Here is a 12,455-nt window from a genome sequence, read left to right as displayed (position 1 = left end):
CAAGCTTATTGAATCATTTTATTCAGTTGTTTTTTATAATTTGTTACGTCATAGATGAATGACAGTAGGCTACCAGAGAGAACCCAAGCTTGTATAACGGTTTTTACAGGCTTACTCAGGCTGCTGGATAAAAATAACAAAGAAATGATACTGGAGTAAAGGGCGAAACAGCCTGTTAAATATTTTTAATAAATTGAAAAACTCACAGTTGTTGCTTTTTTATGTAGAAATAGTTTCTGGCGATGATCTGTGAAGCAAGCAGTCTGCGAGTAGCCAGAGTGTCTAATGATCACATGTGATACAAAAAGAAACCACTATAGACTACATACTATCTTTTACTCTCGGCATAGCTCTGCTATGTCCTCAACTTCAAGAGTTTTTTGAGTTGTTAAGTCTTTTCATTCGTAAAATTTCAGACAGAAGCAGAAAGATGGAGGATAACAAAATTAACAGTAGTAGCCTACCGGTATATAGGAGAATAGCAGCCTAAGTGTAGGCTATATGCATTTTGATTGATTGAATTCAGTTCAGTTGTTTTTATTTCTGACCATCATATCACAAACAATACACTTCAACATAGCAAAGGTCGAGAAAAAGGTAGAAGCGACAAAACGCGAACGTTAAAACGTGCTTGTGACCGAAGTAAGTTATTGAGTTGAAAGAATTTGGCAGGCCCGGTCACCGAGATTGACAGAGTGAAGTTTCCGATTGTTGAAGTCTTGTTGCTGGGGAATTATTCCATCCATTAGGTGCCACTGAATGGAGAGCAGTCCTTAGAATGCGTTGCTCAAGCGCATACCCCGAGAGTCGAACCAGCGCCACTTGATCTTGAAGCTTCTTCGTTTACGAAGTCACGCACTAACCAACTGATTTACTTTTGATCAGGGTCGTTGAGAGGAAACTGCGGGCCTGGTACCAATGAGATTATCAGGCCAGAAAAAAGGTTCTCTCCAAAAAAGGTCTTCTCTAAAAAAAAACGGTCCTCTCTAAAAAAAAAGGTCTTAACTGCAAATTAGCCCTAATTTCATGTGAACTGAGCTGAAATAGGGTTGGGAACCACTGCAGTAGACCTCTATCTAACAGTGCGCGGTGGTTTCTTCAAATTCCCGGGCCCCTTGGAAAGGTTCCGGGCCCCGCACCAAAAGTACCCCCTGGACCCCCACTGCCCACGCTAATGTTTTTGATTTACTTTTGCAGGACAAACCTAGCCTAATTAAAATGGGAGAGTCTTCATCTAACAAGAAGTCGATAATGGTGGATTTTGAACAATGCTTTATTTGTCAGTTGAGCAGTAAGAAAACAGATTATACGGACTTCTTTCGGACTTCGGACTTCTTTGCCTTCAGTAGAGAAACTAATTACAACAACTGATCTTCGATGTTCATATGGAGAAACCAAATTCTCTGCATTAAAGACTCGCATGAACAATTTGTCTGCCAATGAACTGTTACAGTATGGTATTTCTTACCACAAGACATGTTATAAGGATCTCACACATAAAACATGCATTGAACGAGCCAAGATCAGATATAAGAACAAGCGACACGTACGGTAAGTGATGTGAAACAGAAGAGAAAAGGACGACCGCCAAAAGGTGACGCTGCATTTTCAAGTACTTCCACATCACAGCGATGTACCAGAAGTTAGACTTTTAATAAGGAGATGTGTGTCCTTTGTCAAGAAGCAAGAGCAAAAACATTACACAATGTCTCCTCTGAAAACATGGGATCACAGCTCAAAGCAATTGGTCAACAAACAGATAGAGAACTTTTGAAAGTCAGACTGAGCAATGTTGTAGGCTCATCTGATCTTCTTACAGCAGTTGCAGAGGACATGAAGTACCACCTTAGGTGCTTAATCTATGCAAAACGAGACATAGAAAAATCTAACAGACCCCCAAAACAGGATGTTCAATTCTCACAGTTAGTGTCTGACCTGGAGATGCTTGACATGGTAGAAACCGAAATCAATGACCCATCCAACTGTTCGGCTTTGAAGATGATCGACATTGAACGATCATATGTTGGTTTGCTAAAAGCCAATAGGTTTCCTTTACCCCACAACCCACGATACAAACCATACTTGAAGCAACTGATTTTGGACAACATCAGTGATGTGCACTTCTCCAGGCCTCCAGACAAAACCAAACCCGAGCAAATAGTGCGTTAGCCACTGCGTTAGCCACTGCTACAAGAGAATGATGTGAAAAGCCTTCTGAAAGCAGCTAAAATAATAAGAAGAGACATTGCAAGCGCAAAGCCGTGAAAATTCGAAGGAACTTTTGGTAATTATGAAACGCCTACTTTGCTCCAACTCTTCTGCAAACATGCTGTCCAAGGTTTACAGCAGGTTAAAACAATCAGCAAGGCCGAATCGATTAACCAAAGTGCATCTGTGCTGGCACAGCATTTTGTGTGTGCGTATAAGTCTGATCGGTAAGTCATCTATGAAACCAAACATGATGATGTCGCTTTCAAACAGCGCATTGAAACTCCCTTTAACGTCAGCTTAGGGCTGGATGTGCACAAAAACACCAGGTCCAAGGCCCTTGTGGAGAAATTAAACAAATTAGCCCTTACCATCCCGTACAACAAGGTACTCGAAATAGAGGCAGCTCTCGCCAATGCTGTTCTTGAAAAAATGAAATCCATGGGAGGTATTTATCGACCACCTTGGCTAGCTAACGATACGTTTGTTTGGTTTGCACTGGACAACATAGATTTTCTCGAATCCGCACCTTGTGGCATGAATACTCTGCACGGTACTGTCACTGCAGTATATCAGACTGCATCTGACAAATTTCCAGCAACACCTCTTGTTATCGATCGGTCAACAAGGTCTCAAACATTGGAAGAGGCTGTTTCTTGTGAAATTTTATCATGTGACAAACCCACACCAACAAAGAGAAAGTGTCTTTGCACACTGAATTCCTGCAGGTCCAGCCCAGAGCCAAACAAAGAGAAGGATATGGCATGGATTATAGGCTGTTTGGACTTCAAAGAAAGTGAAGTACAAGTAAAGTCAAGCTCTTCTACTCCAGGAACATGGGGAGCCTTCAACTCCATGTTGTTTCCATCTGGTTCTAAGACAAACATTTCCCTTGTACCACCACTAATACGCTTGCCACCAACAGAGTATGACACCTTATTTACAGGTCTGATGAGAGCACGTGCTATCGCCACTCATGCAATGGGACCAGAGTCTATCACAGTAATAACTCTTGATCTTCAATTGTACGACATGGCCATGAAGTTATGGATGGAGCGTGAGGACATACAAAAGCAGTTTTTGTTTCGACCTGGAGAGCTGCACATCGTCTTCTGGGCACTGGCTGCCGTTGGTAAATATATAGAGGGGAGCGGTATTGACCAAGCTTGGGTTGAAGCTGGACTGTATTCACCTACAACTGTAACACAAATTCTTAGCGGAAAACATATGTATCGAGCACTGGAAGCTCACACAGTTACCTTGCTTGCTTTGTAAAGTTTGTACTTTCGTAAGTTCTTGCAACTTCAGCCCAGTGAAGTAGCTTTCTTGAAAGAAACTTCCAGTCTTTTGGGAGCAGCTTATCAGCAAGACATCAATAAAGACTCAGAAAGCAGACACATGCTCAGTGATGCCGTTACAAAAACAATCGAGATGTTCGAAGCCAGGGACATCTTCCAAAAGATTAAACAATCGCAAAGCACTGCAAACAAGATTCAGCGCTTCATAGGAAACTACATGAAACAGTTCGAGACTATCCTCCAATTTGTTCGAGCCACCAGACAACGAGACATATCGCTGCACATGCAGAGTGTGGAATCACTCATAAAGTACTTCTTTGCCCATGATCATTTAAATTATGCACGCCTTTTACCACTTTACATTTCTACAATGCAGCAAGCAGAAAAGGAGCACCCAGAGATCTGGGCAGAATTCATGAAAGGGAATTTCTGCGTAACCAAAGGTGTTGCTGGATTCACATCAATAGGTGCAGACCACGGGATTGAACAAGAAAATCGTGAACTCAAGGTTATTGGAGGTATAGTCGGAATTACACAGAATCAAAAGTCACTGGACAAATACTTTCTCATCGCACCCAAACTCTCAAATTTGCAGTATGACTTTGAGAAAAAGTATTACTCTGGTAGCAAGGCAAAGAGAACGCAGCACCATGAGCTTACAGGAGAAAAACTCTCCCGAATAACGCAAAATGCTATCAAACTCAGCGTAGTATTTCACGAGTATGGAAACCCATTTGAATCCTCTGACGAAGATGAAATTTACAATTTGCTCACCAAAGCAGTTATGAATGAAACTGCTACCAACGACATCCTTCGGCGTGATGAGATTGGGCAACAGATTTTCGAAAGTTTCGTCACTGAACGTCTTGTAGAAGGAAAACTTTCCGTGTGGGACAAAATGACCAGGAAGAAACTGTCTACATTCAAAAGTGCCAATGCAATTGCAAAAATCAGCATGGGAGACAAGGTAATCAAAATTAAAGAAGAGCGAGGACTGTTGCAGCGATTCATTGTAATATCAAGAAGTCGACCGGAGCTGGACCTCAAGGAAAGCATCGGAACGTATAAGTTTGGTGTGGTGCCTCGATCACTGTTTGCTTCAGATGGATCCCTCCTGCTGGCATATGGTAAGGCATCAATACTCCGTCATCTTGAGAAGCTGGATACCGGTAGTAACAGACAACGGCTACAAGTTGACAGGAATGAGGTAACTGTTACTCAGCTGTCCGATAACCACTCATTCCAAGTACCCTTAAAGATGACAGACACAGCAGTTGAATGTACCACTGTGGACCCACCAGATGAACTGACAACTCACCGAGTGATCATCATTGATGGGATGGCTATGGTAAACGCAGTTATCAAAACGGAACAAATGAAAACATGCCAAGACTTTGCCGAAGCCACACACTGTGACGAGATCAGGTTCGTGTTTGACCGGTACATCGAAACATCACTCAAGCAACAGATGCGGACAAAGAGGACCAAGGGAAAGTCAACAGATTACCACGTCAAAGACAACACTCTAATCCAGAATATTTCCCTGAAAGACTTTCTCTCAGATATCCGCACCAAAGGAGAACTGACCGAGTATTTAGCTGAAAAGGTTGTACATCACAGCAAGAGCTCCAACAACAAACTGAAAAAACTACTGGTGACATCGGAAACACAAACCAAGGCCAAGGGCAATGTTAATATTCCAGACTCGCTCCTGACTCACAGCCAAGAAGAGGCAGACACTTTGATTGTTCTGCACGCTCTAACTGTTCCCAATGAAACAGAACTGGTTGTCAGTTCCCCAGACACAGACGTCTTGTTGTTACTCATCTACATGTATCTACACTTACCCGGGTCTACAACTTTCCTTACCAGAAAGGGCAGATTGAAGAGGGACATTTGTGTACGAAACATATACAACAACTTGGGACCAAAGCGTGCTTCTGCACTTTTAGGTTTTCATGCTCTGACTGGTTCCGATATGACAGGGAGATTTGCTGGCAGAACCAAAGACTTATGCTTCAAGGCATTTATGTCTTGTGATGATAAAATCTTGGATGCACTAGCAATGCTCGGGAATGACACTGATCTTCCTGTTGATGTATGCTCGCAGTTGGAACGCTTTGTCTGTATTTTGTATCGATCCAAAATCTACACGAAAGTGAATGACCTCCGTTTTCTCCAATCGTGCAGCCGAAGGAGAAAACCTCCCACCAACTTCTGGTTCACTAGATTTGCACATTCGCCGGGCTCATTATTTATGCATGATTTGAAGAAAAGCTAGCAAAGCCCACCCCTGCCTTCCAGCACCAACTGCATTTGGTTGGACGTTTGATGCAGGTTCAAGTCACTTCACGCCAGATCGTTGTTTAAATCCACCAGCTCCTAAAGCAGTATTGCAACTCATAAAGCGCGGGTGTAAACGTGGATGCAAAGGAAGTTGCAGCTGCCACAAAAACAATATTCCATGTACAGAAGTCTGTGGCTGTGGTCTCAGCTGTAAAAACAAAACTATCCAACCAGTGATAAATGAAGACTGAAATTTTGAAGATGAATTGCTTTCTTTGACGTTCAATAAGTATTATAAATTCCGCAGATGTCGGTTGTTAACGATAACTGCCATTTAATCAGAAGGCCTAAGACTTCTTACATCTTTCGCGTGTAATACGACTTAAAGGATCGTACATTAATTCAAGTTTCATTGTATTTAGATCAGTTCATTGGCTTTCTAGTTGCGTATTCTTTGTGAAAAATGCATGCATTTAAGTTTGTATAAACCTTGGTATAAAATTACAAAATTACGTAGGTAGCTTAGCATACGTTTCGGGTGCGCAGGGGGTATTTTGAGTAACATTTTTAAATTTGGCACATGTATGTTATATATGTAACCTAAATTTGATGATTCCATTAGATTTCCTGTCTCAGAAAACATATATTCAGATATTTTATTTGTAATTGTAGCCTATATACTTGCGAAAATATTGCATAATTATTGTTGTGCCCCATTTTGGACGCCATCTTGGATTTCATGCCCCAAAAATGTTTAGAAAAAATGCCACCCTAATTTTTTTGTAAGCTTATCATGTTTTCTTTCAAAAACAAGTGAGTTTTTGCTTTTAACAAAAAAAAACACGAAATTACAAATATGCCTACACTATTGTTTAAACTGTTCGTTAATAACTAAATGCGATTTTAGTGTAACTGTCACATTGGCAGCTTATTGGTTCTTACAAGCAAAGCTGTAAACGCAAGCGCTCATTTCAAGAAATGCATTTCCTCACTTTCCTACAGTAATTTTTTTGCAAGTTTGCTTAGAATTGGCTCATACAAATAAGTTTACGATTAAGATATTAGAATTAGCTCATGCAAAGCGAGTTTCAAGTATAGACCTACGCAGTAAAGAAAAAGCAAAGGAGATTGCAGTGTAGCAACCAAGCCAAATTTCAAACTTATAATTTAATTTCGGATTCAACCACGTTTTTACGTTTTGTCGCTTCTACCTTTTTCTGTACTTCAAGCTATGTTTTAGCATGGGTTGTTTTTCGACATGATGTTCAGATATAAAAACAAACTGGACTGTGTTTCATTTTAAAAAAGGTAAAGATTGTTGGCTAACCTACACCGATTACTTATACTTTGTCTATAACAACACAGCTAGGTGTAGAGGCCCCCCCCCAAATAAATGCTAGGAATACACCCCTGCACGTCGGCTTCCACATTTTGATCCCAATCGTTTTCAGTACAATAATCAAATGATAAAGATGCGAAAGAATAAAAAACGTTTCACTCTTGCTACGTTAAAGAGATGACTAACAACCAAAACCGAAATAAAATAAAAAGTGGCACAAAAGAGTATGGTATAAAATTGTACCATCATAAGCCTAACCAGAAAACATCCAACAATATGCAAAATTATTGGTCAATTGCAATACAAAAAGAATTAAGTCTACGCATCAACCCGTAAGGCACCTGTTTTTTGCAAATGACGAAAAGAATTATCTTAGAACAAATAATATCCATATTCCATACGGTACTTTTAAAGAGTTGATAAGTGATATAAAACTTGAAAATTGCAATAAAATGTTGCTCATAGCTCGAAGCTGCAGGTTTTTGTCTGACTCTCTTCAGAAGCTCATTAAGTTCCTTCCTCTCGTTGAGGGTTGGAGACAATCAGGCGCCAAGTTTCTCTATTGTGAGATTTTTCTACTGCAGCTTTGTAAATAAGTCCTGACCGGTCTTCAATATCATTAGTTCAAGTTCAGAAGCTATCGTCAGAATAATAATAATGTTATGGTTTTATTTATTGTAGCTCTGCAACAGCTACATGGTCTTCGAGCGACAGAGCTTATTTTAAATTTTATATCAGGTCTACGATATCATTATACACTATTACCCGACTTATTCTCACTGCGTTATGCAAGAGAGAACACAATCAGTACCGCTTTTAAAGTCTTCGGTTTGACCTGACTTGGAATCGATCTCAGATCTACCAGCACTAGAGCCGAAGGGGAAACCACTTGGTCACTGAGCTGGTTCGTCAGAATAAAATAAACCTAATTATGGTGAACTATTTATAGTAGAAGGAAAGGAGAGAAACGAAATGTAAATTTGGCTCATCAAAAGAATTCAAATTAACGAAGGAGCTTTAAGGCATAAACGAGTACCTTTTGACGGCATAAGACTGGATCGAGAGTTTTATATAGATTGTAAATCGCGCATGAAAAACTGCAAATGCCAAAAATACATCTAGTGACTCTTCAATTGGACAACACCTGCTGGACAATAAATAATGTGCTTTGAAGTTTAGACTCGATTTTTGCTAAAGGTCGATTTTCGTTCCACTTTGCAACACTGGAAGCAATCTTTATAAAAACTCTCGATCAAGTCTTATGCCGCCAAAGAACTCGTTTATGCCTTAAAGCTTCTTCATTATTTGAATTGTTTTGATTAACCAAATTTACAATTTACATTTCATTGGTTTTCTATTATAAAAACTTCACAACATTTAGGTTTATTTTCTGACGATAGCCCCTGAAGAGCTTCAAGCTATGAGAAACATTTTACTCGCGATATCCATTTTGTTGTTGGTCATATTCATTTAATAGCAAGAGTGAAATGTTTTGACTCTTTTGTACCTTCATCATTTTGATTATTTGTACTGTTTGCTTTCAGCATAACTGAAGATGTTCCAGCATTCTTGCTACTATCGAAATCGATTTTTAGCTGTTAATGATTGAACTGACTCAGTGTGAAAATAAATTTGTTTCTATCACAAGGTAATAAGACATGTAACCAAGTCATTCATATCAAGCATTGTAGTGGGTTTGACACCTGTCAGAAAATATTTCATTTTCTTGATATGCTAATAATGCATGTTTTGCTGTCGCAATGCAAAGCTCACTAAACTTGACTAGTTCACTTTTTTTGCAAGAGCGGCATTAACATTATGCAGAAAGTCATCAGCTAAGCATTTAAATAACGAGAAAAGAAAGAAACCTATCAGGAATAAAGCAAGCCACTAAAGGTACCTTGGCACATGACATGATCGAATGCTGGCGTGGGAACCTGCTCCATGTTCAACTCTACAGTCTCACAGCAACACAAGCCCTCGGGGAAGAATAACTTTTGCTCCTCGCACGCCGATACGTAACGCTCCGATACTGCAACGCGCAAGAAAGCGAACTCTATTAAGTCAATTTCGTTCAGCAAATTTGCAAGTAAACTATAGGCTACAGGGTCATCCATAACTAATGTTACAACTTCAAACAACTGTATTTGACAAATGATAGAAAGTTTTGAGTAATAAATATATAATATTATTGTCAAATAAATAAATAAATAAATATTTAAGAAAAACAAGTTTTACTCAAAGTGTCCGCCATTTGCGTCGATAACAGAAGAAGAAGTTCTTTTATTTTGCATCATCAGCACATGTGTCTGCTCCCTGACAGACACATGGTCCATATGATGATGGAACTTGTGCAAAACCGCAGTTTTACCCTCACAACCGGTAGCGGTCGTCGAAGCAGACTACGCCGACTTAAAAACGGCGTCCCACAGGGCTCAGTCTTGGCTCCTCTCCTGTTCAACATATACACCTACGACTTGCCCCCCACCATCTCCAGGAAATATGCCTACGCAGACGACCTGGCACTCCTGCACTCAGCAGGAAACTGGCAGTCAGTGGAGAGGAACCTCAGCCAAGACATGCAAACACTATCAGCATACCTCCAGAAATGGAAGCTACAGCTCAGCAAGTCAAAGACAGTGTCGGCGGCCTTCCACTTTAACAACTGGGAGGCACAGCATGAGATAAACATCAACATTGATGGGGAACGCCTGCCCTACTGTGCCGAACCTACATACCTCGGCATAACCCTGGACAGGTCACTCACGTACCGCCGGCACTTGAAGTCACTGCGCAAAAAACTATCTACACGCGTCACACTTTTGAGGCGATTGGCGGGTTCCGGCTGGGGAGCTGGTGCTAAAACTCTTCGTACAGCTACCCTAGCCCTTGTTCATTCCACCGCTGAGTACTGCGCGCCGGTCTGGTGTCGTAGTTCTCACACCCACCAGATTGATACCACCATCAACGACGCACTGCGTACTGTGACTGGATGCCTGCGTCCCACTCCAACGGACTGCCTACCCATCCTAGCAGGCATCCAACCCGCTGAGCTACGCCGTAAAGGAGCCACGATTTCTCTCGCTCGCCGCGCTCTGGACCCGGACCATCTCCTCCATGCAACATTCAAGAGTCCACCACCTATAAAGCAGCGGCTGAAATCAAGACGCCCCTTTGTGCCTGCCGCACAACAACTCCTTAAGAACGCAGAAGAACTTGGTTTAAGTGCGGCACACTGGACGAACCACATGTGGAACACGGAGTGGCAAAATCACACCTCCACGCTCCGTGACTTCATACCCGACGTCGATCCCCGTCCACCAGGGATGTCCCTCGCAAGGCTTGCGTGGGTCAGGCTTAACCGCCTGCGAACTGGCGTCGGCCGCTTTCGTTCGGACATGCACAAGTGGGGCCTGGCTCCTTCATCAGAATGCGAGTGTGGTGCCACGGAACAGACCGCAGACCATGTCATCCACCACTGCCTAATCCACCGGCCTCCACACGGTGCGCGTGGTCTGAGAATCCTGGACGACGAGACCGCTGAGTGGCTGAAGATTTCCTGCCCTCCAATCTAGCCTGGAAAGATCGCTCATACGCCATCATCATCATCATCAGCACATGTGAAAAAAAACAAAAAAACAATACAAGATTACAATGTGAGTTAGGTTGTTTGCTGATGATGATGGGAGTGGCAGAAGGACCGAACTGGTCATCAAGTCTGCCACACCCGTGTGGTGTCATAGCTTATTTGACATGGAATGGTGTCGGAGTTGAACGCAAATATAAATTATATGCAACATAAAAAACAATATACATACGAAGTTTAAATGTACAGTATGAAAACAGGAATGCAGAAATGATGCAAAAATACAAAACGGCATATACTGTACATACAACACACAACGCAGCACACAGCATAGGCTAATGGTAAGACAAAAGCGAATACAACAAGATAATAATACAACAAGATAACAAGTCAGAGACGCTTCGAAAAGGACCTGTAAGAGTCATGAATAACTCTTTGAGGTATTTTGGTTCATTCTTTTTTCAGATTAGCCTTCAGCGCTTCCAAACTTTGGTGGTGTTTAGTCGAAACCTTGCTCTCCAGGACTCCAGGACTCAAAGACTCATGTTGGGACTCATGTTGCCAACCTCCTCGTGGTGAGTCCTGGTAATTCAAATTAATGAAGCGAATGGCAACAATCAGAGACCGCAACTCACAGGGCACCTGGGGTGGTAAAAGGATAAACCCTCGGCCCCGGTGTCCAATGAGAGAAATTCATCCTGTCGGAGTAACAATCTTGCAGCAAAACGTTGAAGGCCTTACCAAAGCCAAATGCGACATGTTGGAACATCTCACACAAGAGCATAACGTGACTGCATTACTCCTGCAAGAAACCCACACCACCAAAGTGTCGGAGTCAAAGATCAGTGGATATACCCTGGCAGCATGCACCAATAGCAATATCTATGGAATAGCCACATATGTAAAGAACTCTGCTAACTGGATACCGATTGCTTCATCCAACCCTGACTGTGAAGTTGAATGGACAGCCACTGAAATCGAAGGCACAGCTGTAATCAACGTGTATAAACCACCAAATACACGTCTGCAAGCTAACTCCATTCCCGCCTTTGCTCCACCATGCATATATGCCGGAGACTTCAATTCCCACAGCACAACCTGGGGCTACCGCCACTCAAATGCAGACGGCATAGCGCTTGAATCATGGGCAGCTGTCACTGGTATCCAATTAATGTTCAACCCAAAACAACCAGACAGTTTTTTGTCAGGAAGATGGAAAACAACAACCAATCCAGACCTGGCCTTTGCCAACCTAAAAGGACCTTTACCAAACCGTACCATCTCTAGCCCCTTTCCTAAGTCCCAACATAGACCATCGCTCATCACCCCTGAAAACCCATTCAACCCAGTCCCAAGCAAACCTGTGAAGAGGTGGAATTTTCGCAAGGCAAACTGGACCAAGTTCACACTCCTGGTTGAAAAGAAAACCCGGTACCTCCCAGAACCAACTTCTGACGGACTGGAGAAGTGTTATAAAGCCTTCTGCAAAACCTTACTTGTGGCAGCAAAGAAGTCCATCCCCCGTGGATTCCGTCGTCAATTTATACCATCATGGGACGAAGAGTGCAACAAACGCTATGATGCGTTCCTGGCCTAAAAAACCAGTGAAGAGACATCCATGACTGCCACTGATCTGTTAGAACACCTCAACATTAAACGTAAGCAGCGTTGGGAAGACACAGTGCAAGGCATTGACTTCACCCACTCAAGCAGAGCTGCATGGAAAACCTTCAATCGT

General features: G+C 42.0%; 1 protein-coding gene across 1 annotated transcript in view; it reads right to left on the bottom strand.

The window, feature by feature from the left end:
• Window positions 1-12,455, bottom strand: part of LOC145767190 (dynein axonemal assembly factor 8-like) — a 164,841-nt gene that overhangs the window by 35,400 nt on the left and 116,986 nt on the right. The window contains exon 36 of the mRNA XM_082578967.1: window positions 9,032-9,163. Within this exon, the coding sequence (XP_082435093.1) occupies window positions 9,032-9,163 (132 nt within the window). The remainder of the gene's footprint in view (window positions 1-9,031; window positions 9,164-12,455) is intronic.

The sequence above is a fragment of the Aplidium turbinatum genome, chromosome 3 (genome assembly GCF_918807975.1).
Source record: "Aplidium turbinatum chromosome 3, kaAplTurb1.1, whole genome shotgun sequence".
Classification (NCBI taxonomy): Eukaryota; Metazoa; Chordata; class Ascidiacea; order Aplousobranchia; family Polyclinidae; genus Aplidium; species Aplidium turbinatum.
This window is presented reverse-complemented; position numbering and strand designations above follow the sequence as displayed.